This window comes from Ursus americanus, chromosome 11, assembly GCF_024610735.1.
Source record: "Ursus americanus isolate L20-20 chromosome 11, mUrsAme1.1.p, whole genome shotgun sequence".
Taxonomy (NCBI): Eukaryota; Metazoa; Chordata; class Mammalia; order Carnivora; family Ursidae; genus Ursus; species Ursus americanus.
In genome coordinates this window covers 18,809,515-18,834,440 of record NC_142137.1, presented here as the reverse complement: position 1 = coordinate 18,834,440, position 24,926 = coordinate 18,809,515, and the positions used below count along the sequence as shown (strand labels likewise).

Below are 24,926 nucleotides of genomic sequence, written 5' to 3'. Positions count from 1 at the left end.
TGAAAGGTGCGTTACATGGTGCTTTACAGGGCAAAAGAAGGTCCTAGGAAACCAAGCTTTTATCAAATTTCTAAAGTTAATTTAGTTGGAACCGATGTTTTCTCAACTTTCCAATGTCAGTAATTAAAATTTAAAGTGAATAAAACATGTAGTACTGGCATTTTTTATGGTGTCCAGTGGAACCTTTTGTGTATTTCCCTTTACTCTGTGTGGACTGGGTATGGCTAAATGAAGCGTTTCAGAGAGTATGGCAGAATGCAGTGATTTATTGTATGAATACATGAAGCAGTCTTGGCATTTCTTGAGTAGTTTACAATTTAGTTGGAAAAGTAGAAGAGTTCCATTTAAATATTTAAGAACTCAGATTAGCACAGTTTGAAATGATATGGTCCACCTGGGCTATTTGTTGAGAGCACAGAATTCAGAGAAGCTTGAATGGTGGAGCTATTAGGAAGGGAGTAGAATGTAGGGGTCGAAGCAGAGGTAGGGTCTTTTGAGATGGAATGGTGACATATGCACATCTGTCTTGTTCTTTTTTCATGAACATTATAGCACAATTAGTATTACTCTTCAAATTAGATTCAGTACTTGCCTCACTGTTCTTATCTGACTTACGTTTTCTTTCCTTCTCTTACCTTTTTACCGTGAACTTTTTCGTTGGAACTGAACATGTTTCATCAGGATCGGAAACTATTTTCTCTAAGCCTCTTACCTTTCTCAGATTAGTACTGTCATATATCTTGAACATGTTCACCCAGCCTTAGTAATATATACATTTATATATATGCATCTAGCATATATAAATGTCATATGTATATAATATATATATTAACATCTAGGCAAAGAACAGTTTTTAAAGTTTTAAGGGATGTCAGTATTCTGAATGGAATGTAGACTCTTATTGAAATGAATGCACAGTATTGCCACATGTATAATCATTGTATTTTTAAAATTATTTGTAGAAAGCAAATGTGAGGTATACATTAGGACAATGAACATCAGCAGGTTGGAGGAGAGGGAGGTGCAAAGAACCTGATTCTTTGGTGCCATGTTTGACATCATAATCATAATGCTATTAGAATATGATGCCGTCTAACCCCCAGGCTTTTTAGTTAGATGCTTCAACCCTGATAACCATAGGGATGCATTACAAGGTACTTGCAAAACGTATTATGAAATGAGATATCACTACTTTATCATGCAACGTAGCTAATTAAGAACTTGGGTTATGTATCTATTGCCTATTCAAACTCCAGTGCTGCTATTGGCTATTTCTGTGACTGCGAGCAAATTGCTTAACTTTGTTGTCTTGCTATTTTTTTAATCTGTAAAATGTGGGTAATAATAATAATATCTATTTCATAGAGTCATTGTGAATATTAAATGAGATAATGTGTGTGGTTCTTGGCCCTGTGCCTGACACAAAGTAACATTGAGTAAATGTGAATTATTAGTGTGGTTACTTCAGTGAAATTAAAAAAAATAATTTTTGGCTTGCCAGTAAACACAAAATAAGTGTCTGTGAGTCTTTGGGCTGAAGGAGGGAAAGCATGGTCTTAGGAAGGCAGAGTGTTGCCCAAGAATGAGAAATCATCAATCATGCTGATCCATCTGGAATGGATTGTTAGATCCTACTTGAGATGATTAGGACTGGTAGGTGTTTAAGCATTCATAAATGTTTTCTTGAGCACCTGTTATGTGTCTGGCACTGTGCCAAGTTCTGGGGATATCGAAATGAATGAGATAGTACCTGCTGGAAAAAGAAATAAGCACAACTACAAGCTCTATCCCAGCTTGATTTCCCTATAGGCTTGCTGATGACAGATTCCTTCGTGGAGGGAAGCACTTCCATCCAGGAGTAGAAGAAAGCCCAAAGTGCTTTGGCACTGTTAAGGTCACCCCTGGGGAATAAGCTTGCAGGTGTGGTCAGACTCCCCTTGGTTAGATGGTGAGGAGGGAGTGGAGGCAGTGAGAGGGACTGAGCCCCTGGGGAGGGCCGTATGTGTATGTGTGTGTGTGAGAGAGAGAGAGAGAGAGAGATCATGATTGGCAGCAGAGTAACTGGCTGCAGGGTAAGGAGTCCATCTTAACTCTGATAAAAAGCGCTGTTGCCCAAGGCGGGTCCTATGTATCTCTCGTTATGTCAGCCAGAGAGAGCAGTTGTGTGTGCCAAGTTGATTTTTATCTTGTTGGAATGAAATTGAGCTGCTTTTTGTTCTCCTTTGAATGGAGTTTTTCAGTATTTCGTGGGGTTGACTTCTAACAGGATTAGGAATCTTAGTGAGTTTTAAACTGAAGAATCACATTAGAGTCAAAATAGCCTTTGCAGATTTATTACATTAAAAAAGTTTCTAATTATTTTAGGTCTTTGTAATATTTTTAACTTTTCTTTTTTAAGGGGTAGTTCCCAGGCATTGCTGCCCTGCCCTGGAAAGACTGTGGGATTGTCAGCTGCAAGTGAGGGAGGGATGGGAAGGTGCTCTGTTTGTTCCCATACTTAGAAAGGTTGGGGACTAAGAAGGACTTACATTTGAGAGGCTACTTTGTGCTAGAGGCTCAGAGAAGCCAAGTAACTTAGCCAACACAACATAGCTAATGAGTGGACCCAGAGACAGGACTCCAGGGCCCACCTGATTTCCTCTTTGGCATGCTGTCCTTAAGTCGGTAACATTGTACTAGGGTGAACCATATGTAATTGCCATTTCTGTACATTGAGGCCGTCCAATATTGGCAATTTCATATGATTCCGCCAAATATTTGGGAAGTAATATGGCATTTCAAAGAGATTTTGCAAAAGTCTGGATAGTTTACCCAAAGAGTTCAATACGGGGTGTCCACAAAGTGACCTAATAGCTTCACAGAAGTTTTGGTGTGCTCAGAACCCAGTCAGCTGCCACGCAATGTGCTTAAGCCCTGGGCCCAACCCCATCTCCCCGTCACCAATTTAGGCATCAGCAGTTATGACATTTTTACAGAGCAGCAATCCATACCCATAGAACACTATTTTATTTGGAACATCTAATATTTTATCAGGATTCAAATGGGCATTGCTGTCTTTACTGGAAGGATATTTTCCCCTTTGATTGATCGTTAAATGGATAGAGCCTGTGAAAGGATCTCTCTCTCTCTCTCTTTTTCCTGGGGATTTCTTGTTCAAACAGAATTTGTTATATCCACATCAGTAAAGCCGTGCTAATATGGGCTGCTGGCCAGATCGTGGAAATAGCCTCATTATATTGAACTGGATGTCATAATGGTACCCATTAAGGTGGGATTCTCTCTATGTTTGTACTTTTAAACCCAAGTCCCTTGCCACTTTTTACATCTCTCTGAGAATAGCAACATTCTCTGGTAATGCAACCTGAGAGTGTGCTGTCTCTTGCCTCCTCCTACTGAAAACCATTACAAAAATAGAATCCCCGGTTCTGAGCATTTTTAGGGGTTTGTAGCTTTCTCCTGCTCCCCAGACATTCATTTTACTCTCTGCACTTGTGATGGCTATAATGTGTTCTGGTGGCTGAAGGTAAGAACCCATGAGATTTACTTCTTTCAACACTCCCATTAATTGATATTGGTGTCCAAATATACGACAGGAAAAGAGCAGCTCTTTTTTTGCAACGAACCAAATGCAACACAAGGTTTTTCGTTTTAATTTTTATAAACCGTTCAGAGACTAAGACTGTTGAAAGTCATAGCATTTCTATCAGCTGTTGAAATCTTACTATAGTCCTGGCAAAGTGAAGCGTTTGCTGTGCTGGATTTGGGTAATGGAACCCTGCAGGGTTGCAGCTCAGGAATGCTGGAAGAATGAAGCCCACAAAGCAGAGGGCAGAGTGAGTGTCAATTTCATTCCTCCAATTAGAGCAGTTAAAGAAATAACAAAATGCAGGGTAACATTTTATTGTGAGGGCTAATTGAAAATCAGGGGAAAATATTTAGATACACTACATTATCATCTCTCTTCTATTTGTGTCTCTTCCCAGTTGACTCAACAGGACCTTCATTATAAACAAATCTCTATCATTAGAATTAGCTTAATTTTTGTTGCTATAATTAAGAGGATGGTAAGAAGTGTTGTAGAGTGTAGTCCTTCCTTCAGCAAATGGGATGGTTCTTGCATTCACTCAGAAGTCTTTCCCCAGCGCCTTATGGGTGCCAGGGTCTGTAGGAGGGAGGGTTGTGGTGTGACCAAGAGAGACAACATCCCTACCCTCATGGTGGGTAAATTTTAGTGGGTAGAAACAGATAGTACTTATAAACAAATAAATATGTCCTACAATGTCAGAAAATGAAAGAAAAAAATTAAGCAGGAAAAGAGATGGGAGTGGTCAGGGAAGGCCTCTCTGAAGACTCCTGAATGAAGGGAGGGAGGCAGCCAAGCTGGGACCTGCAAGAGCTTCCCAGCAGTGGGAAGCAAATGCAAAAGCCTGGGGTAGAAACCAACCAGGTGAGTCCATGAATGAGAAGGTCACTGTAGCTGGAACAGAGAAAGGAAGGGGAGGGAAGGGGCATAAGAAGTTGATGCTAGAATAGGCAGGGTCAGACCACGTTGGGTCTTGAAAGCATTGGGAAGTCACTGGAGTTTTGAGCAGACGCATGGCATGAACTAATTTAAGGTATGAAGAGGTCATCTGGCTGGTGTGGAAAATAGGCTTTGGGAAAGGTGGAGGGTAGAGGCGGGGAGTTATGAGATGACCGCAATTGCCTAGGTGAGGGACGATGATGGGTTGCAAGAGTGAGGTAGTGATGGAGGGTCTGATGCAGGATGTGTTGAACGCAGACAGATGGGGTTTGCAGATGGACTAGACAGAAATTGTGAAAAAATGGGGAATCAAGGTCAGCATCTAAGTTTTAGCCTGAGCAGCTTGGGTGAATGGTGGGAAGGGCAGATTTGAAGGTAGGGGCAACACTCACAGGCTGTGTGTGGGCATATTTAGTTTGAAATGCCATCATTCATTTGAGTGATAATGTCAGGCAGGCAGTTGGATGTGGGTGTCATGGAATGGGGAGGTCTGGGCTGGAGATGAGGGGTCATCAATGTTTAGAAATTAAAGCCAGCCGAGTGCATGAGATCCCTGGAGAGTGAAGGGTAATTGAGATGCAGCCTGAAGACGGAGCCCTGTAGCTCTCCAGGGCTGTGGGATCTGCAGGAGCAGGCATTGTCCCCAGAGGAGGCTGAAAGGAAGCGAACAGAGATCAGTATGGGAATAATCTGGTGAGCTATGCAGTGAGGCTGGACCCTGGGGAAAGTGTGAAGTTTGTCTTTGGAATGTCCCCTCCCTTTACAGTGGTTTTCCATCTTCTCTGTGGTACCCTTTCATCTGATTTCTTTAGTTTTTTTTTTTATCCCAGATAACAACTGGTCCAGTTTTCAAAGTGTGGTCCCTGACTGGCAGCATCATCACCTCCCAGGAGCTTGTTAAAAATGCATATTGTGAGCTCCACCCTAAACCTACAAAGAAGAAGCTCTAAGGGGTGGGGCTCAGCAGGCTGTGTTTTAATAAACGCTTCAAGGGCTTCTGATGCATGAAGTGTGAGAACCACTGCTCTAAAGAAAGTAGCTGATAAACTGAACCAATGAAAAATGACAGAGCTTATATAATACTACACAGACTATGTAATTATCAATAGAGTTCATGAGACTTACTCTGTTAACCTTTTCTGAGCCATCTGTCTAAAGCCAAAGAAATAAATATCTAACAGTAGATTTTAAGCATAAACCAGTAGACCATTCCTGAGACATCTTTGTGGGGGCCAAGGAAACTTTTCAAGTCCTGCAAGTCATAAATGCAGGCAGCTGCCTGTTGTATCTCGGATAATGAACTCTACTGATAATTACATAGTCTGTGTAGTATTATATAAGCTCTCTGACTCCAGATATGAAGGCGATGAAAATTTGGGCATTTTGTGGGCGATCCAAAATCTCTAGAGATAATTCAGAACTTTTTTTGTTTGAATACTTATTTTGTTTAAAGTTGTTTATTTTTTTAAGATTGTTATATTTATTTTAGAGAGAGAAAGAGAGAGACAGACTGCACAAGAAGGGGGAGGGGCAGAGGGAGGGAGACAGAATCCTCAGGCAGACTGCCTGCTAGGCATGGAGCCCCTCACAGGGCTCCTCCTGGGGCTGGATTTGGACCCTGAAATCATGACCTGAGCTGAAGTCAAGAGTAGGCTGCTCAACCAACTGAGCCACTCAGGCATCCCTGCTTAAAGTTGTTTAAACACAACCTATGTATCAGGCAATTGTAAGTAATGCCTCAACAGCAAGGCATATAATAATAATAATAATAATGGCAGAACATTTGTTGAATTGTGAATTTTTATTCATAAAATACCCCTCAAATTTATTTTAGCCTTTTAAATAATAGAGTTTAATGTATATTTAGTCAAGCATTACAGTAGTAAGGGCTTAGAGAGATTAGAAATAAATGAATCCAATTAAAGAACACGTCTGTGAGATTTGATATGTCATAGGTATGAATGAAATGTTTGCACAGCAACTGTAAAGAAACCGTTAATGATTAACTATCTAGAAGAGGTTTAATCAAGAATAAATGCTATAGGACATATTTTAAAATATTTAAGTTAAACGAATGAAGATTTGTGCATTTGAAAACATTGCATCATGCCATCATTTTTGCTGTGTCTTTTCCTGGGGAGTTCAAAGCCTTTTCTATTATCTGCAGAAATGCCAGTGCCTTTGTGATGTGTAGAAAAGGGTAGAGCTTTCAAAGGTGCCATGAGGTTTAGCCTTGTGGGGTCTCTCCCCAAACTGTGGGGAGTTGGGGACCCTCTGGTCTTGAGTATAGAATGCAAATTTCCCAACGTTGAGGGAAGATTATTTCTTTATGATTACAAGTAATTTTTCTGTTTCAGGAGTTTGTGTGAAGTTGAAGATAGGTGCTATGCTCTTTTCACCCTCCCTGCCAGGGGGTTAGTTTTAGGGTTTAGGAAGAAGCTTTGTAAGGATCAGAACTGGGTGAGAAAGCTATTCCTGTGGAGAATAGAACCTTAACCAAATATAAGGTGTTAGGTGATGGGTTCCCCCATTACTTTTCTATCTTAGGTATTGGCAAACTTCTGAAGGGAACATACATTTGAAAAACGTCAGCTTAATAAAATGACAGTGAAGGTGTGAGGGATGGACACAGAGGGTGGGGAGGTGAGAAAGAATGGAAAGACATGGAAAGGGGGGGCCGGAAATTTTCTGGCATTTTATTTTCTGTTTGTGAACATTTTTAGAAGTAAGAAAAACTCGGTTGATATTAGTATCATTTTTTCTTTCTTTATATTTGGCCTTTTTTTTTTCCTCCTAGAAGAGGCCTGAATTAGCGGTCTTGATTGTAGAAAAGGAGATTGACATTTTTAAATTTATGCCTTTGGTCAAAGAAACAGCACATTTTTCATTTAATTTGCTTGGATCTAACTTTTAAAGACCAATAGCTCCCTAACCGCCCCCCATCCCTGGCCCAACTTTGAGAAAATAAGAAACAAAAAAGCAATAAGATCAATAGAATCTGGAACTTAGATCTGTAGGATTTACAAATACACCTAAACTTTACTAGCTATAGATATAGAATCAATTTCTGAGCATAAAAAATTAAGTTTTTCAGAACAAAAAATGTGGCACCCAAAGTAGGGCTTACTCTACTTAAACAATGATGAATATGCCGTCTATAACTCACAGGAAGCTGAACTGCTGTGAGAAGCCACATGGCAAGACTTTCTTTTTTTTCCATTATAAGTAATAATTTAAGTTATATTCTCCAAAGAAGGAAACATAGAGTCATGGAGTTCACATGAAGGTCTTCAGAGACAGATAATTCTGTGAGGTAGGAAGGGTGGAGAATAGATCAGAAAGTAAGTGAAATGTATAGGCACCGAGAGAGCATATGGACATTTGGACATTTTAAAATTATAAATGGTGTTCATGAGAAGTTGAACCTATGGGAAAAGAAGTTTAGTGCTGTTGTCTCTTCCATAATTTAATATTATTCACAAAGAAGAAATCCTGGAAATACAAAGAGGAGAAATTGGGGAACCATTTCAATATCAAGTGGGAGTACCCGAAGTTTGCCTCAATTAGAGTTTCTTTTTCATGAACTATTTTTCTGATTATGAGTCATATGTGTTTATTATAGAAAGAATTAAGATAATATAGAGAGATATAAAGAGAAGATAAAGAACATCTTTAATCTATTTTCCAGATAGTCACTGTTAACATTTTAATTTTTTACTTCCCACTACATGTATGTGCAAATACATGCACATATGGTACATGTTAATTTAAAAAGATATAATTTTTCACCTTATCAACAGTATTCTTTACATCATTAGAGTAAGAAAAAATAATGATGGCATAATACTTTTTCACATGGGTATACCATAATTAAGTAATGGTTCTATTGTAGGTTTTCATTTATTTATTTACAATTAAATATAAGAAATTTGCTAAGTACCTTTGTATATAGACTTTTGATACTTACCTCTGACTATTTTTATAAGATATATTACTAGAAGTGGAATTACTGGATTTAAGGAATGAGTATTCTTAAGACTCTTGATGAACACTGATAGTTTACTCTTTTAACAGTAGTCCATTTATTATATATAAGAATGTCCATTTATTTCACCTTGTCTTCATTGAGATTTATTGTCATTAAAATAAAATCTTTGTTGATTTGAAAGACAAAAATGGCAAAAAAATCTGATGGCTGCCTTAATTCATATAGGTTATTACAAGTGGGCTAAACTTAAAAAAAATTGTTCCTCTGCAATTTGTACAGTTTACATCCTTTTCATATTTTTCTATTTCAGAGATATTGTATTATCAACTTGTGGAAGTTATTTCTCTGGGGGTTTAAAGTACTATTCCTCCTCACTCCTTCAATACAGTTGTATTAGTTCAGAATAAATGGTTGAGGATAAAATTAATTTAGTATTCTAGTTTGTTGAAGTATCACATATGCCATGCCTGAAATGTAACTTGGGAAAAAATAAGTGCATTTTCTTAATATGCATAATGCTAAAACAATAACATGATTTGTTTCTGTAATTTAGGATCTCACAGAATATCAGAATGATCATTATTAATTATAGTCTTGGAATTTAAAAATCCCTCACATAAACTTGCTTACTTAGTAGGTATTTTTTTCTTGCTTATATAGAAAGGTTTGTCAGTTTTTAAAATGTTTGGTCATTTGGATTTGAGATGAATAAAAGTTTATTGCATTGAGAATTATTTTGTAAATCACTTGCAAGTGAGCGTCTGCTCTCTGTAGGGTACGGTGCTAGATGGTGAAAGGAGACTATCATAAGGGAAGGAATTTAAGAGATTGTTGCCAGATACACCGTTCACCACACTGTGCGACGGGACCTAGACGTGCTACATGAGCGTTCGAGGCAGTGGCCAGCGTAGCAGCTGAGACAAGGGAGCAGAAATCACTGTGGTCCGTGTGGGTAAAGAAACAAACTCAGATGTCTATTGTGGCCGGTCTGCACTTAGCTATATTTCAACTTGTGTCATGGGTTTGTGCAAAGGTATTCCGTAATCCCTGTTGTGAGTTTGGTTGACTTTGTTACATCTTACCAAAATATTACGGTTTTTGACTTCCTTTTTATTTATTGTTTGCCTATTGTTTACACCCCCTCCCCCTGTCCTTCCTTCTTGAAATTACAGTGTGATGGTAAACTTTGTGCCTAAGCCATCCCTCCCCCTTGTCGTGCCATCCACTCCATAGCATGTTGGATGAAACCTACAAAATAGAGGAGAAAGATGTTTCTAGGCAGAGGCAGTGTTTATGTAAAACCAAAGACTTTTGGGGAACTACTGAAATCACCAAAGCAAATGGAGAAAACCACAAGGAGCAAACACAAATCCACTTATTAGTATGAGACTATTAGATTTCTAAGGTTGCCTTAGCCTAATTTCCCAGCAGATGCCTTCGTTTGTGAGCCTCTCACAGTATGGAATCCTCCTTATCAGCTATCTCTGCTGGGCTCCATGGGAGCCTGAAAATGAAACATCAACTAGGTCTCTCTGCTGCAGAGTTTACCCAGTGGCCAGGCGGTAACGCTGCCAGAATATAAAGAAGGTCGTGCACTTCGTGTGACAGTGATTCGAGAATCCAATTAAAAAGTTTAGTGTAAGACTCAGTCGTTCCTACTTAATCCGATCACAGTTTAATGCAATCCTCCACTTATTGCAGTCAGCGCCTTTGGAGCCAAATCAATTGTATGTCTCTGTTTCCACGTTTTCCTCCGTAATTTGATCACCTTCAGCTGTTTTTTGTTTTTTTTGTCATAGCTCAATTGGGAAATCTGGCAACATCTTTTAAGAATTGCCACATAATGTAAAGCCAGCAAAGACACTTCAGAACGGCCACCTTCGAAACTGGCATGACAGAAGCAAAAAGTCACTTGTCCAAAGTAGAAGCAGGATAGGATGTGGCAGAGTTGGAGAGGAAAGGTTCTTGCGAAGAATCTTGCCTCAACATGAACTGAAAAGATACTGCTGATTGCTTATCTGTACAATCATTCGAACTCACTTGAAGATTGTAAATACAGTAGGGCTGCTGTTGGCATCACGGACACCAGTCTCCCCATCAAAATGATAGAAATTATCTTAATGCCTTTCTCTGAAGCTAAAAGTACCTTTTCGTGGTGAAGATACCTCTTGTTTGCCTTGCAGGGGCATCGCACTGAGGTTCCCATATGGCAAGTTGGCACTTACCTCGTGAGTGGTCGTGGCATATTGCTGAAGGGAAGGCCGAGGAGGCCAACGATGCAAAAATGGCCCCTTTTATTCTATCGGAATTTGAGTAATTCCAAATATGTACATGACTATTATAAAGTTTAGAGTAGACTCAGATGGTTAACTCTGCAAATTGAATGATTTCTGACTGTCCATAATGGAATAAGAAGATTACTTTGGTCTGTGCAAATACGAGTGAGATTGACAAGCTGCAGGTCCTATGATTGCAAATTATCCATTTCACATTGCTTTCGGAGCCGAGGTACCTGAGGATGTCTGCAGCTCTCATACAAGTCACTCACAGGAGAAAAAAACCCCAGACAAATGTAAATTGATACCGATAGCCATTTTGAAAAATATGCCAAAAGGCATATGCCCCATTCCTGTTTTGATATGTGGATTGTATATGGGAGACCAGTGTGAGCTGCCCTCGTGAGGGAGCCTGTGGAGTCCTGAACGTGGTCTATGTAGCACTTTTCAGGAAAGCTTTAGAAGTGGAGTAGGGCTGTGTCCTGTCCCTGCTTAACTAAAGTCAGCTAAGTCAAATTCCTCACTATATTCATTTCAGAGTCCAAGGGCTGTACACCCAAGTATTTTATTTTGTCCCGCTCCACAGGGGAACACTGAACATCTTTTCTAGGCATATACCTAACTTTGAGGATGTTTGTGTGTATGTGTGTGTGTGTGTGAGAGAGAGAGATGCCAGAATGTGCCTCACTGCAGAGAATGGAGGGAGTGTCTAAGTTTGGAGGAGGGAAATGGAACTCGTAATGTGATTCCCATCAGCATCCAGACCTTTAATCTATACAAATGAAATGCTCCAATTTAATAGAATTCTAAAAGTAAAACAAATGCTTTGTTCTTAGTGAATCTGTCATTCGGAGCTGCTCTTGGCAGTACATCAACTGTACTTGAAATGTCTTTAAGTGGGTATTTTTTTATTGTGCTTTTCATCTTAACACATCTTTGAGTTGTTAGAGGAATAGGGAGGCTGAGCTCCTCTCAGTGTGTCAGGTCTGTGCTGCTCTAAAGTCTCCATTTGCTTACTTAGCAATGAAGAGCTTACCTTAATAAGTATTTTGGCCACACTGCAATAGAGTTTAGAGACTAGGAAGAAACAGAGCAAATTAATATGAGTTAGCGGTAGAGAGGAAAGAAATACAGCATAAGGAGGTGTTTGTAATAAAATGTATTACAATCACTTCCAAAGTGGAACTATTGTTTTGGGGAAATCAGGTGCCAAAAATCACCACAAAGTGTGGAAGTAAAGAAATAATACTTAGTATTTATTGAACATTTACTATGTTCTAGGCACTGTGCTATGAGTTTTTCATATAACAGTTTTCTAAACCTTAGCACATCCATCGCTATGAGTTATAAAGAGGAATTTCAGTCTAGATGGGTTGTTACACAGTAAGTGGCTCAGACCATGGTCTACCCGACCTCATGATCTTTTGCTGTTTGGTGAATTCTTTCTGGTCTTTTTAGATGTGCACCAAAATATTAATATTTTTATTTATCAAAAGTATTTGTATAACTCTTCTTATATTTATTAGCATTTTCATGTGACTATGTAGAATTTCAAATCATTTATTGGTTTTGAATTTTTATTTAAGTCTATTTGGAGTATTTCTATCATTGGAAACTATGCAAAAACTTTGGGAAGACTTCTTCAGTAGTTGAGATGCATACTCTGGGGGTCTGATGGTGTACACGAGAGAAATGAATCCTTGTTTACGCTCTACTTATTGCCATGAAGTCTCTGTGCTGAAATGTTGCATTAAGAGTGTGTTTTGAAAATTATGTGGCCATATTTTTAGGGGTGCAGGATTTTTGCTATCAGTCTAGGTCCTGTTGGGCAGGGACTGAATGGATATACCCTTACCCATTTGTTTTTTTGTTTTGTTTTGTTTAATAATAATTTTTATTATGTTGTATTAGTCACCATACAGTACATCCTTAGTTTTTGATGTAGTGTTCCATGATTCATTATTTGCATATAACACCCAGTGCGCGTTTGACACAGGAATGCCTAAGCATGGGAGCTCTACCTCCTGTCAGAACGTCACATGCACGTGATCTCAGGGCAGGTGGATCAGGGACTCACAGCCCAGAAAGGTCTTTTCCAACAGAGAAATACTGCTGGGCTGCTGGTTATTAATAGTCACTGAGGAAAACAGTCCTTTCTGAGTTGCATCTTTATCTTCTTCCTCTTCCAAATGTGTGAAATATTAGGCAGTTGCCATTGGAACATAACCGAATGTCTCTTGACACTTGCCCTCTAGGAACTTAGAAACCCTAGGAAAGATTAGACATTATCACGTGAAAAATAAGGTTGGCCCTTGTGTCTTCTTCATGAGCACAACAACTTAGTCCTTCTGTTCATTGATGTCTCCCCAGGGCCTCCATGGAGACACTCAGTAAACATGTTCTGAAGGAATGAATGGGGTTAGCAGTTGAGAAGGGCATCAGAGGCAAGTAGGATTTAAGGTAGTTCTTTATTAGAGGAGTTCTATAGGTATCTGTTGGAGGAGAAAGAGAGGAAATTATAAGGTTAGTTTGGGGAGAACTATTTTGGGTGAAGTGAGGGGCTGACAAAGGAAAATTTTCAGATACTGTCAGAAAAATGGGTGGGAACCAAATTTTGGAGGGCACTGAATTTCTGACCAAGGAGTGCAACAAGTCTGTATTGTGTGTTCTCCTTGGGAGATGATTAGAGTAGTAAAGCAGACCAGTCATATGATTCAACTTCGCAAGCCTGGAAGACAAATTGCATGCCCACCTTCTAAATTTTTGTTGCTTACATAGGATAATTTTTTTTTACTTGCACTGAGTAGGTGGACTATTTGATATAAAGTCATTGAAATTTGCTAACATACACCACTAAACTGTAGTTTGTGGCGGTGATATTATTGAACCTGTTTTAGCTGATTTCTATCCTTCATCACTTGAGGGACTCCTTGCCTGAATTATCCTTTTGCCTTTGCCTGATCTCTCTGTAGAAGAACAAATAGGGAAAAGGAAGAGAAGATAAATGAATATTTGCCGATCCCTGGAAATCTACCAATCTCTTTAACATATCTAACTTTATTAGTTTATTACATTTTATATACCTACCTTAATCCAAAGAGTATTAAAAATGCATGTAAATTTTTTTTAGAAAGGTGAACCCATTAGAGAAAAGGAAAAATAAAATAAGAAAAAAAAAAAAAAAAAAAGCCAGTGAAGTTTGTTGCACAAAATGCCTGCCCTGAGGACTTGTACACTTGTTAGAGGTGGTTACAAATCAGATTTGGGGCTCAGGGCTTTTTGACTTCCAGTGAATGGGAGAAACATGATGAGTTATATGATTCACGGTATCTGTGAGATAAAAAGAAATCAATTACCCAGGAGCAGCCCAACTAGTTCTGGAAACTGAAAGGAAATTCTCCCATGAGTCCTCATAAAGAAGACTATGAAACATTTTATTTTGGTTGCCAGTGGGAAGGGTTGAGATCCTCTTACAAAAACTGGGGAGTCAGTTAGGATTCTCTGCTGCCTGAAGCAGGCTGAGGTGATAGCTGTGGGCAGGGGCCAAGCTGTCATCTTCAGTCCCTAAACACCGCAAGCCATACCATTGTAACAAACTCTCCAAGATATGCTCTTTATTCTCTTCACATTACGTTCTGCAGTTATGATGTTTAATATTTGTTCACTGTTTCTTCTTGGAAATAGACTGTAATCTGCAGAAGGGCAGGGACTCTAGGCACCTTACTCATTCTTTCACCTCCACATAGCACAAAACCTGGTATACATTAGGAGCTTAACAGATATTTATTGAAGATGGAAAGAACTGGTGGTAAAATGTACGCTAATGTAACTGAATTAGCCTATTAAAAGGGATTTTAACTACTTATAAGCCTAGTTTCATTGGTTCGCTAGCCATAAAAATACTAAGAATGTTTACCACAATGATTGATCTTGGAACAGCTGACATTCTTCTTGCCAATAATCAGATAGCATCAGATGGTCAGTTGTCTGTTGAGTTCACCCTACACAGAAAATCCTTTTGAGTAGATTTTATAATTTATACCTCACCAATGAGGACACAAAAGCTCAGAGAAGTTGAATTATGGATTTATTTTCTACTTCTAAAAATGATCAAAAATGTATTTTAAAATGAAGACCTTTTCATGAGCATATCATAATTTGGCTGTGGTATACGGGGCAGTTACCTCTGTATACATTAGTTAAGCATTTCTAAAATAATCAAGGTTTTTGTGGTGACCAGTTATATGGCTAACTTTTGCTTGTGGATTACTGCCAGTCCTGGTGAGAGAACACATGTATCCGTTTTCTGTGGTGGCAGATTAAGGGGCTGTGTCCTCTCACCCTACAGGGACACGGAATACAAAGGGTTGCAGCTCTCCCTGGATCAGATCTCAGCCTCTAAACCAGCCTTCTCCTACACCAGCAGCTCCACTCCTACCATGACTGACAACAGGAAAGGGGCCAAGTCCAGGCTCTCCAGCTCGAAGTCAAAATCCAGGACTTCCCCATATCCTCAGGTAGGTGCATTGCCATTTTTGCAAAGTGTGTGTGTGTGAGAGAGAGAGAGAGGGAGAGTGAGACTTGGTTTGGTCTCAAAGTTGAGGAAGTATTAAAACAGTTTGGAATTCATTATCTGGTTGTAATAAATTTAAAACGTCTATGTGTCTGGAAAGCTTTCTAAAACTATCTTCTTCCTGCTCTTCTCCTTTTAAAATAACTATGCTAGTAAAAATTTGAAATGATCTTGTGGTTTACTGCTTTTCTACGAAGATCATGAGAGTCTCAGTTGCAGTTGGAGCCATAACTTTGTTTTTCCAAGGAGATTGCTCCTGACCAAAAAGCTGTAGCCAGCATAGCAAAATACGGAAAACAAGAGCTTAACATAGTAAAATTGATTCTTTGGACAGGAACTGAAGTAGAGGGAAATGAAGAGGTGGAGGCAAAGGATGAAGGGTGCATCTCACCATAAGCTTTGTTCTCAGGAGGACTATCTGGGGAAGAAGGGAGATAGAATCTACCAGATGGGAAGAATAGTGGGAAAAGCAACTAGTTCTATTCTCATGTTTACAAGGTGGTGAGCTGACGAGACCCAGAGGGGATATTCCAGAACTACTGCAAGGCACAAAGATGAGTCTGTATTCTTGGAAGGAAAAATTATTTTTCTGATCAGTCAATGAGATATAGAAACTAGACTATGCCAAGATATATGCATATCTCCCTCCTGGCCTGAAAGAAGTAGAACAGAATTGGGGATTCTCTACTCCTAGGATCTTGTGACCATCTCACCTCTATCCTTTTCCTTATGGCTCCTCATCACTAGAGTAACTCAGGAGATGATTCCTAGCCTTATATAAAGCCAAACTGGATTTGGAGTTATTTTGTCATAGTGGTCTTTATCATTTATGTTTTAAATATATTTTTAAAGTAAAAATGGTCTTCTACTGGTTACAGAAACTGTTATTTCCTTACTTAGCAGAGCGATATTACTCTGTTGATTTCTACAAACGTATATACTATATGAGGAAATGTTATTCATTGAACTAAGGCTTACTAAGAAGCTACTATTTGCTAGATTATTTTAGCAGCTTGTTGTATAAAGATGAGAAGATCATGGCCCCCAAGAGACTTATGTCACACAGTTTAAAATCCCCCACAGAAGGCCAGATCTCTTTAACAAAAGGGAGAGAGTTGATATGTGATGCCTGGACAGTTTTCGGTGTCCACCCTCTGTTATGAGGACTGAGCACTTTACTTAACAAGTACATTTTAGTTAAAGTCACTGTGGAGGGGGAGTTGCTTCTTTTTATTGAACATCTGAGAAGCTTTTCTTATTACAATTGTACCTTGAGGAAAAAGTTTTACTGTCTCTTTTTATTATGTGGAAGGATCAATTATGCCTTTGGGTAATTTTATCCTTAAATATACAGGAATGTTGACCACATAGATAAAAGAAGAATTTAAATTAGGAAATACTAAGTTAAGAAGGAATTTATCTGTTGTTATACAGAAATTAAGCCACAAAATATCTCCCATTGGACTTCCAAAAACTCACTAATTCTGTTTTCTTTCATGCACAGCTCTAACATCTAAAATTTCTATTAGTTTGCTCTAATGGTAAACTACTCATTTTTTAAAAGATTTGTTTACTTATTTATTTGAGAGAGAGAGAACTTGCATGAGTTGAGGAGGGCAAAGGGAGAGAGAGAATCTTTAGCAGGCTCCACGCCCAGCATGGAGCCCAATGTGGGGCTCTATCTCACGACCTTGAAACATGACCTAAGCTGAAATCACAAGTTGGATGTTTAACTGACTGAGCCACCCAGGCAACCCTAGATGATTCATTTTTTAAAAAATATTGTAACAGCCATTAGACTGCTCTTTGTTCATGTGGTCATACACAAAGGAGGAATTAATTTGAAAGTTATATGTGTTCCCTAGTTTATTTTATTTTTTAAAAGATTTTATTTATTTGAGAGAGAGAGAGAGACAGAGGGAGAGAGGGTGAGCATGTGCATGAGCAGAGGGAATGGGCAAAGGGGGAGAGAGAAGCAGGATCCTGATGAGCAGGGAGCCCGAGGAGGGGCTCAATCCCAGGACCCTGGGATCATGACCTGAGCCGAAGGCAGATGCTTACCCGAGTGAGCCCCCCAGGTGCCCCACATGTTCTCTAGCTTAAAAAAAACACAGAAGATTGTCCACCTTGGCCTGGCTGCCTCTGCCTTTGGTAACTCCTACATATTCTCCAACCGACCAGTGTTGATCCATTGGTAGGGACATCTCTATGCCCCTATTAAGCAGGAAGAACTTAACAAAAGAAAAGACCTTCCACCCTCAACAACCTTAAAGTTTTAAGGGTCAAAATTTTTCAGAGGGGAATGATGTGGAGAACAAAGACAAGAAAGAATGTAGATAAAATTAAATTTCTTTATAACCTGCAGACCATCGACAAATACTTGAAGCTGGTAGAGTAGACATTTCTCTAGGAAATTCCCATCTTAATGTTAATGCTTTGCTAGAGGGAAAAAGAACCTTAGCTTGACAATAGCAAGGCCTCCAGGATCCTGTGCATCTTCTTTAGAATATGAAAGTTCTTTTGGAAACTTCCCTTTTTCCTTACCTTCCTCAACTCCAAAGTATATAATCAGTGGCTCCTCACAACCCCAGTGCAGCCCTTGCTGCACAGGGTCCTATTCCCATGCTATAATAAAAACAGCTTTTGCACCAGAAAAAAACAATAATACAGAAGAGTGGAAAGTAGAAAAAAACACCTCTATTCCCTTATTTCTCTCTCTAAAATTGTGCTTTCTTCTGGAAATATTCTGGGATGTAGAAAAATCATGCACACGCACACACATAAGTCTGTATAAGATTTGTCTTGATGTTTGTGTGTTCATTTTTGTGGTTAGTACTTACATATATGTAGTCCTGAGAATTTTGGCTACATGTCTCATTCGAAATCACACAGTCCTGAAGTAAGTTTACTTAACATCTATGTGCCTAGTAAAGGTTATTCTTTGATTGTGCTTACTTGAGACAGTCATGGTGCTGGGTCAATCATTGAGTTCCTACTATATGGGCTACTAAAATGTAGAGATCAACAATGGAACACAGCTGCCTTTGCTTTCAGGGAGCCACTCCTATAGACAGGTGAGGGAACAAGCATTTGTAGTGAATTGTCATGAGGTGGGCAGAAGGTCCTCTGGGGGCACATTGGCAAAGCATGAAATCCAGGGCAAATGCATCACTGTATTTTCTGGAAGAAAGCAATTTGGTAGCATTAGCTTAGATTCCAAATCCTTAGAAATGTTAAAGAAAAAAATTAGCTACTCAGAAGTCTCATTTGTTTCAAATTATCCTTATATTTTGAAGGGATACCTTACCTTTAATTTTCATGCATCATTGCCTTTATGTGTCTTTGACTCAGTAGATGCTAGCTCAGCACCTGTCCTGGCAAGATGCTTTGCTGGCCTCTGTGGTGAATGAGGGTAGGGGTTGGGTGAAAGGTGCTAGAATATAAAGAAGTGGTATAAGAAATGTCCTTAAGTTTTACAGTATGGCTGAAATGATAATTTACACATTAGAATCAGTAGAGTATAAGAAAGAGATGGTGTACACAGAGGGCTTTGTGAGTGACGGCAGCTGCAGGGACGGTAGCCTGGATGATTGGGTAAGGCATTGCGCCTGACCTGGCTTTGAGAATAGGATTCAAGCCGACAGGCACAGGGAAAAGAGAGGACACTTGAGGAAGACCAGGATTATGAAGAAATGGAGAGATGCATTGTGACTGGAACTGGGGTGAAGTGGGGGAGAGTTTTTCCCTGTGGACGAGGACTAGGGATGATATGTTGGGAAGCATTGATTGGTGCCAAATATCTACCAGGCCAAGGAATTTAGAGTTTGTTTTGTGGAGAGCCAGTAAAGGTCTCTGAACAGGAAATGAGAGTATTAAGGTGATGGAAGCAAGGCAGACTCCTCACGTGAATAGCCCTGGCGTGCATCTGTGAAGGTCTGAGCTAAAGTTCTCTATGAAAGTAAAAGACCTTAGAGAGGAAGAATGGATGACATCCTTTTTATCCTTGGCTGCTTGCACCAATTCTCCTTATAGAGATATTTTGATCATTAAAGATTTATCTTGAAATTATACTTTAAAGCTTATTTTTTGTAGTTAATGACAAACTTGTACTGAGTTTTCCTTCATAGGTTAATAGATCCATAATAAATGCATTTTTGGTTCCTAAACGATCAGGCTTTTGTGTTTAATTTTAAATATTTCTGCTCCTTTTCACAAAAATAAAAAGAAAATCTTGTCTATTATTTCTGTGGTTACATGTTTTTAGCATGCAAATTCTTCTCATTAGAATTTTCAAGAGGCCGTTTCCAGAGCAAAGCTGAGCTCACAGGGTACTGTCTTGTTCCTCTTATTAGTTACGTAAATGGTGATTTAATGATTCTATCAATGTTATTTATTAGGCTCTTTGCTCTATGATGTGTTGGGCATATCTAGAAATTTCTCAAAGAAGTCTGCTGAATGGCAAATAGTAACACTGCTTTTTGGAATTATTTAGGCACCCTTCTCTGAACATGTGAGACATGCACAAATTGTAATTTGCTGTCACACCCAGTTTGCAGTAATAGATGAACCTTTAGGTCCCCTCCTGATATGAGATGCTCTTGGGAATGATTCTAGACTTGATTATATTATAGCCACTTAATGAATGACTCAATCACCTTTGTACCTCTATGTATTACTCAGGACAAGAAAGGTCAAAACAGAATTGTTTTTGAATGGTTTTGGAAAAATTGTCGTAGGCACTATTATAGTTGATTTCCAAAGACTCTGCACAGAGCTACTGAGCTTTCCTGCATAGCGGCAAAACTGTGAAGGCCTGAGGATATGTTATGACAGTTTTATTTCATTGCTATTGGGTTTATATTCATGAAAATAGCAACTTGTTTTTATAGTTCCGTTGAATCAGCGATTTTGAGTTTGTGGAATTTTTAATAGCCTTATCTGTTAGTGATTGCGACAATATTTTTCACCTGTTTTTGTGGAAGGAGTCAAAGCTACTCTAATATAGTTGGACATTATCTTGCCATAGTTTAATCATGTCAATCATGAATAAATTGCCTTCCTATTCCATACCCCCCCCTCCCATTCCACCTCCTGATTCCGGTTTCCTTTTAAACTTCTCATTATGGCATGTTTATAGTTGTTAACGTTTATTATAGACAGTGCGTGCCCTCTTGTTTTAATGCATCATCCTGCCGTCCTCTTGCTTTTTCCCTAGTCAGTAATAACCAATACACCATATAATTCTGTAATAACAGCGCATGCATAAGACTGTGTGTGCTTCTGAAATCTGAAAGTATTTAATCACTGCTACAGATACACTGTAACACTTGCAGGTTTTACTCCACATCTGTTACCTTAAATACTCCCACAGAACCCTCTTAATTTTCACTACCAGCAATCTGGCTTCCTTTTGGTGAAGGTAAAAACTCTGTTTCTGCAAAGGTTCTTTCTGGCCTCAAAAATACACTAGTGACTGCTATGTTAAGAGCCTAACTTTTTAAGTTCCAGAGAAAAGAAGGACCAAGGATTTCTCAAGTATAGTACTTTTATGACTACCAGGATAGACATCCCCTCATTTCATGTTTTATATGTAGCATGAAAACATGTAATCCTTGATCATTAACCACAAAAAAAGTTTTTAATGCATCTTTCAAATAATGAGGTTATCTTTTCAGAAATTTTATTGGCTTGATTATATTTTCTGGCCATGTATAAACTTGAGATTAGTGTCCCTCTCCTACAGAAATATCAAGAGATTACTAGAGTGGTCCTTTATGGTCTTTTCAAACCATCTTCATAAATGAAACTATGAATATTATTTTAGAAAAGATTCTGCTCAGGAAGATGAGAACTCTGTGTTATGGGTTTGTTCTTTGGTTTTTACTAACTGTTATATTTAGTTAAATAACTATTATGTGCACTAAAATACTAAAGGTGGGTCCTTAAGGAACCATGTGCATGGTCTTGTTGGGGAGGCAAGGCAACATTTTAGAGAGGAATTGTGAGACATGGTCAGTCATGGGACCTCAAGGCCTCAGCATCTGACTTTTTATTCTCTTGGCACATGGTTGAGGCAGGGGCACAGTGGTGTCCAGGATTAATAGATGAATGAGCCCATGAAAGGGATAGGGTAGGTAGAGAAAGAAATTGGGCAGTAATGAGATGTATTAAGTTCTAGGGATACCGTCTTTGCCGCAGAGGGCTTACAGATTCATTGGGGGAGATGAAAATGTAATGATAATATTTTTTAAGAAACAAAACAGATGAACATAAGGGAAGGGAAGGAAAAGTAAAATAAGATGAAAATAGAGAGGGAGGCAAACCATAAGAGATGCTGAACTCTAGGAAACAAACTGAGGGTTGCTGGAGGGGAGGTGGGTGGGGAATAGGGTAACTGGGTGATGGTCACGAAGGAGGGCACTTGAGGGAATGAGCACTGGGTGTTATATGCCAGATCAATCACTAAATATTAACCCTGAAGCTAATAATACACTATATGTTAACTACATTGAATTTACATAAGGACTTTTTAAAAAATAAATAACTTAAAAAAGGATTTTAAAAAACTGTAAAAAGATCATTGAAACCCAGTGTAGTAGATGTGTGATAAAGGCCTGTGGTGGCATGGGCTGAGGGCTGGCCCACCCTTCCAGCTGTGGACTGGAGGTCAGAGTTGGGGGCTGCCAGTGAAAGAACGAATGGCCTCGAGACCTAGAGACCTCACATGTCATGGGGAGTTACCAGCAAGTGCAAATTTATCCCTGTTTGCAAGTTTTGCTGTGGGGCTATGGAATGACAGTCAATAAAGCCCTTCAGCTCGTGGGTCCTCCCTCAAGGACCAGACCCACACTTGATCTAGCAGCTGTGCTTTTCTAGTTTCCCACCCACTTACTCTTCTCCCGTTGCCTGTGTCCTAGAAATTCTCTCACTCTGGAGGATTGCAGTGGTATCTTAATTTCCCCCCACTCTGGGACATTTTCCTCTACAGTCTGCTCTGTTTCCCAGGTTAACCTTAAAAGACCACCAATCACGTCAGTACATGGAGACCTGCCATGGCCCTAGCTGTTACTCAAGGTCACATATAATTGGGTCCTAAATTGCCTGAACCCTGTGATGCAGCCAGATCAGTCTGCTCACTGTTTGCTGAACCCTTGTCCTTCCCTGCCTCCATGCTTGTGCTTGCACATTTATTTCTGCCTGCATTGCCTCTATTTTTCAAAATTCTGCCTATCTTCCAAGGCCTAGATTGAATGCTACCTCTTTCATGAAATATAACTGGATTATATTTCCCCTTTGGTTCTCTATTTAGAATAATCTACCTTCTACGGCCTCCTAGATACATTGTGTCTCCTCTCTTGGATTATAATCTCTTTGAAAGTAGTAACCATGTCTATTTCATATCCACCCCAACCCTACTTCAGCACCTAGTACGGTGTCTTCCACATATTTACCCACTAAATGTTAGGGGAATGAATGAAAGATTACATTAAAAATGTGAGAGTACTTTTTTGGTTGCCTGCCTGTAGATATATAAAAATCTCCAGGTACGGAAAACATTCTGCTACTAAGGAATTTATAACCTATGTAAAGAGGCAGAAGATAGGCATGCAAAACAGCCTGGGGATGGCTTCACAGGGGCAAAATCCTGCAGCACCAATCAGACACCTAGGTGCTGAGGAGGAATTAGATGTGGTAGAGTAAATTAGATGTATTGTAACAGTAAAACTTTGAATAAGCATTCTCTGGCTCACTCTGGGGGCAGAGAACCATCCACATCTCAGGTGGGCTTTCTATTCTCCATGTCCCCACTGCATCTGCAGTGCAACAATGGAGAGATGTGACAGCTAATATTTGCACGCACGTGTGTGTGGGGGGCGTTTGATTACAAAATAATTGCGTTGACATTTGAGTGTCTGTGCATGAAATGCCATTTGGCATGTCTTCCATCTCAGAGAGATGTCTTTGACTCAGCTCTACCTCTAGGGCTCAGTTCCCATGATCAGTAGATACTTTCTAGGTCACTCTCTTATTCTTCTTTTAATAATCTATATGCTCTTTTTGTATTATACTTTAAGTAATATTATGCTCTACGTGGGATAGATTTCTTCTATAAGAAAGGGGAAATTCTCTTAAAACACTGTGGTTTTTTTGCTGGTTTGGTTTGGTTTTTGATTTTTTGAACACAAAGGGCCTTGTGAGGGTCATGTTTCTTCACGATGTTTCTGGACCCTTGGCCTTTCTTCTACCCTATTCCTACTGTCTTTGTCTGGTTCCAGGCTCTCTAGAATAGGACATCACATTTAGACTACTTCACGTGCCTCCTTATTATTCTTATAGTCTCTGATCATTCCTGCTAGAGGAAAGCATTTTTGGCATATACCTACCTCATTACCCTCTGCCCCTGGCCCTCCTTAAAAACCTACAAGGGGCACCTGGTGGCTCAGTTGGTTGAGCATCTGCCTTCTTCTTCTCAGGTCATGATCTCAGGGTCCTGGGATTGAGACCTGCATTGGGTTCCCTGCTCAGTGGAGAGCATGCTTCACCCTCTCTCTCTGCCCCTTCCTCCCTCTCGTTCTCGCTCTCTCAAATAAATAAATAAAATCTTAAAAAAAAAAAAAACCTACAGAGGCTCTTCGTTGATTATAGTATGAGGTCCAATCCCTAAATGTGGTCCAGGCTACATCTCCGCCCCTGCCTTCCTTACCCCCACCTGCTCCAGCTTCCCCTACATCAGCTCTCCACTCTAGCTGCAGTCTACTCTGTACTCAAGGACACCTTGCCTGTGGAGCCTCTCAAATCCCACCTACACACAAAAGCACAGCTGCAGACTGCCTCTCATCCCCATAGATTCCTGGTTATAAGGCACAATTCATGTTACGCACATCTGTGACAAAACATAGGATGGTGTGAATCTGGGGGACAGTTAGTGTCAAAAAAAAATTGGGTACCAGGTAAAGCAGCAGTGCTAAATCAAGTGGAAAGCCTCTGCTTTTGGCTTAATGAAAGTGAGAGCTGGAATTAGCAATTCTGTTCCCCAGCTGAACAGAGAAGAAGGAAATGGCTGAATCTACCATCAAAATGTATCCAGGGGAATTTATTTTAACAAAAAATTTTGTTTAAATCAAAATTTGTTGAAACTAAATAGTGAAATTAAAGACAACAATGCCTTATTTGACAGTTCAGGGTGAGATTTGACCCACTCATCATGGGGACTTCCTAGAGTTAAGAAAGTTAGATTTGGAAATCTTTAAGAAATCTAGATTTAACTGTTCCTTCTTTTACAATTTTTAGGAAACTCCTATTGCATATTATACCACATTGAATTGCTATGATTTTCTGGAAAAGTCAAGGTTCTGATTTATATTGTTTAATAGTTTGTGCTATTTTAATTTTCCTCATTATTTTACTGTGACTTAGTAGAAGAAAAGATAAAACCGTTTTTCCTTTTGCAGATACTACTTTGAAACTGATTTAACTTGATAGAGGGCCTTTGAGCTCCAATTTCTTTTCACAAAATTACAAATCTGATAGATCTTCTCTTTAAGCAGGCAGAAAGCAGGTAATAGA

At 39.3% G+C, this 24,926-nt stretch overlaps 1 protein-coding gene across 2 annotated transcripts in view; it reads left to right on the top strand.

Annotated features, from left to right (window-relative positions):
* Positions 1 to 24,926, top strand: part of SIM1 (SIM bHLH transcription factor 1) — a 75,134-nt gene that overhangs the window by 24,920 nt on the left and 25,288 nt on the right. For both annotated transcript variants that reach the window (XM_087865341.1, XM_087865340.1), the window contains one exon: positions 15,135 to 15,303. In XM_087865341.1, the coding sequence (XP_087721467.1) occupies positions 15,135 to 15,303 (169 nt within the window). The remainder of the gene's footprint in view (positions 1 to 15,134; positions 15,304 to 24,926) is intronic.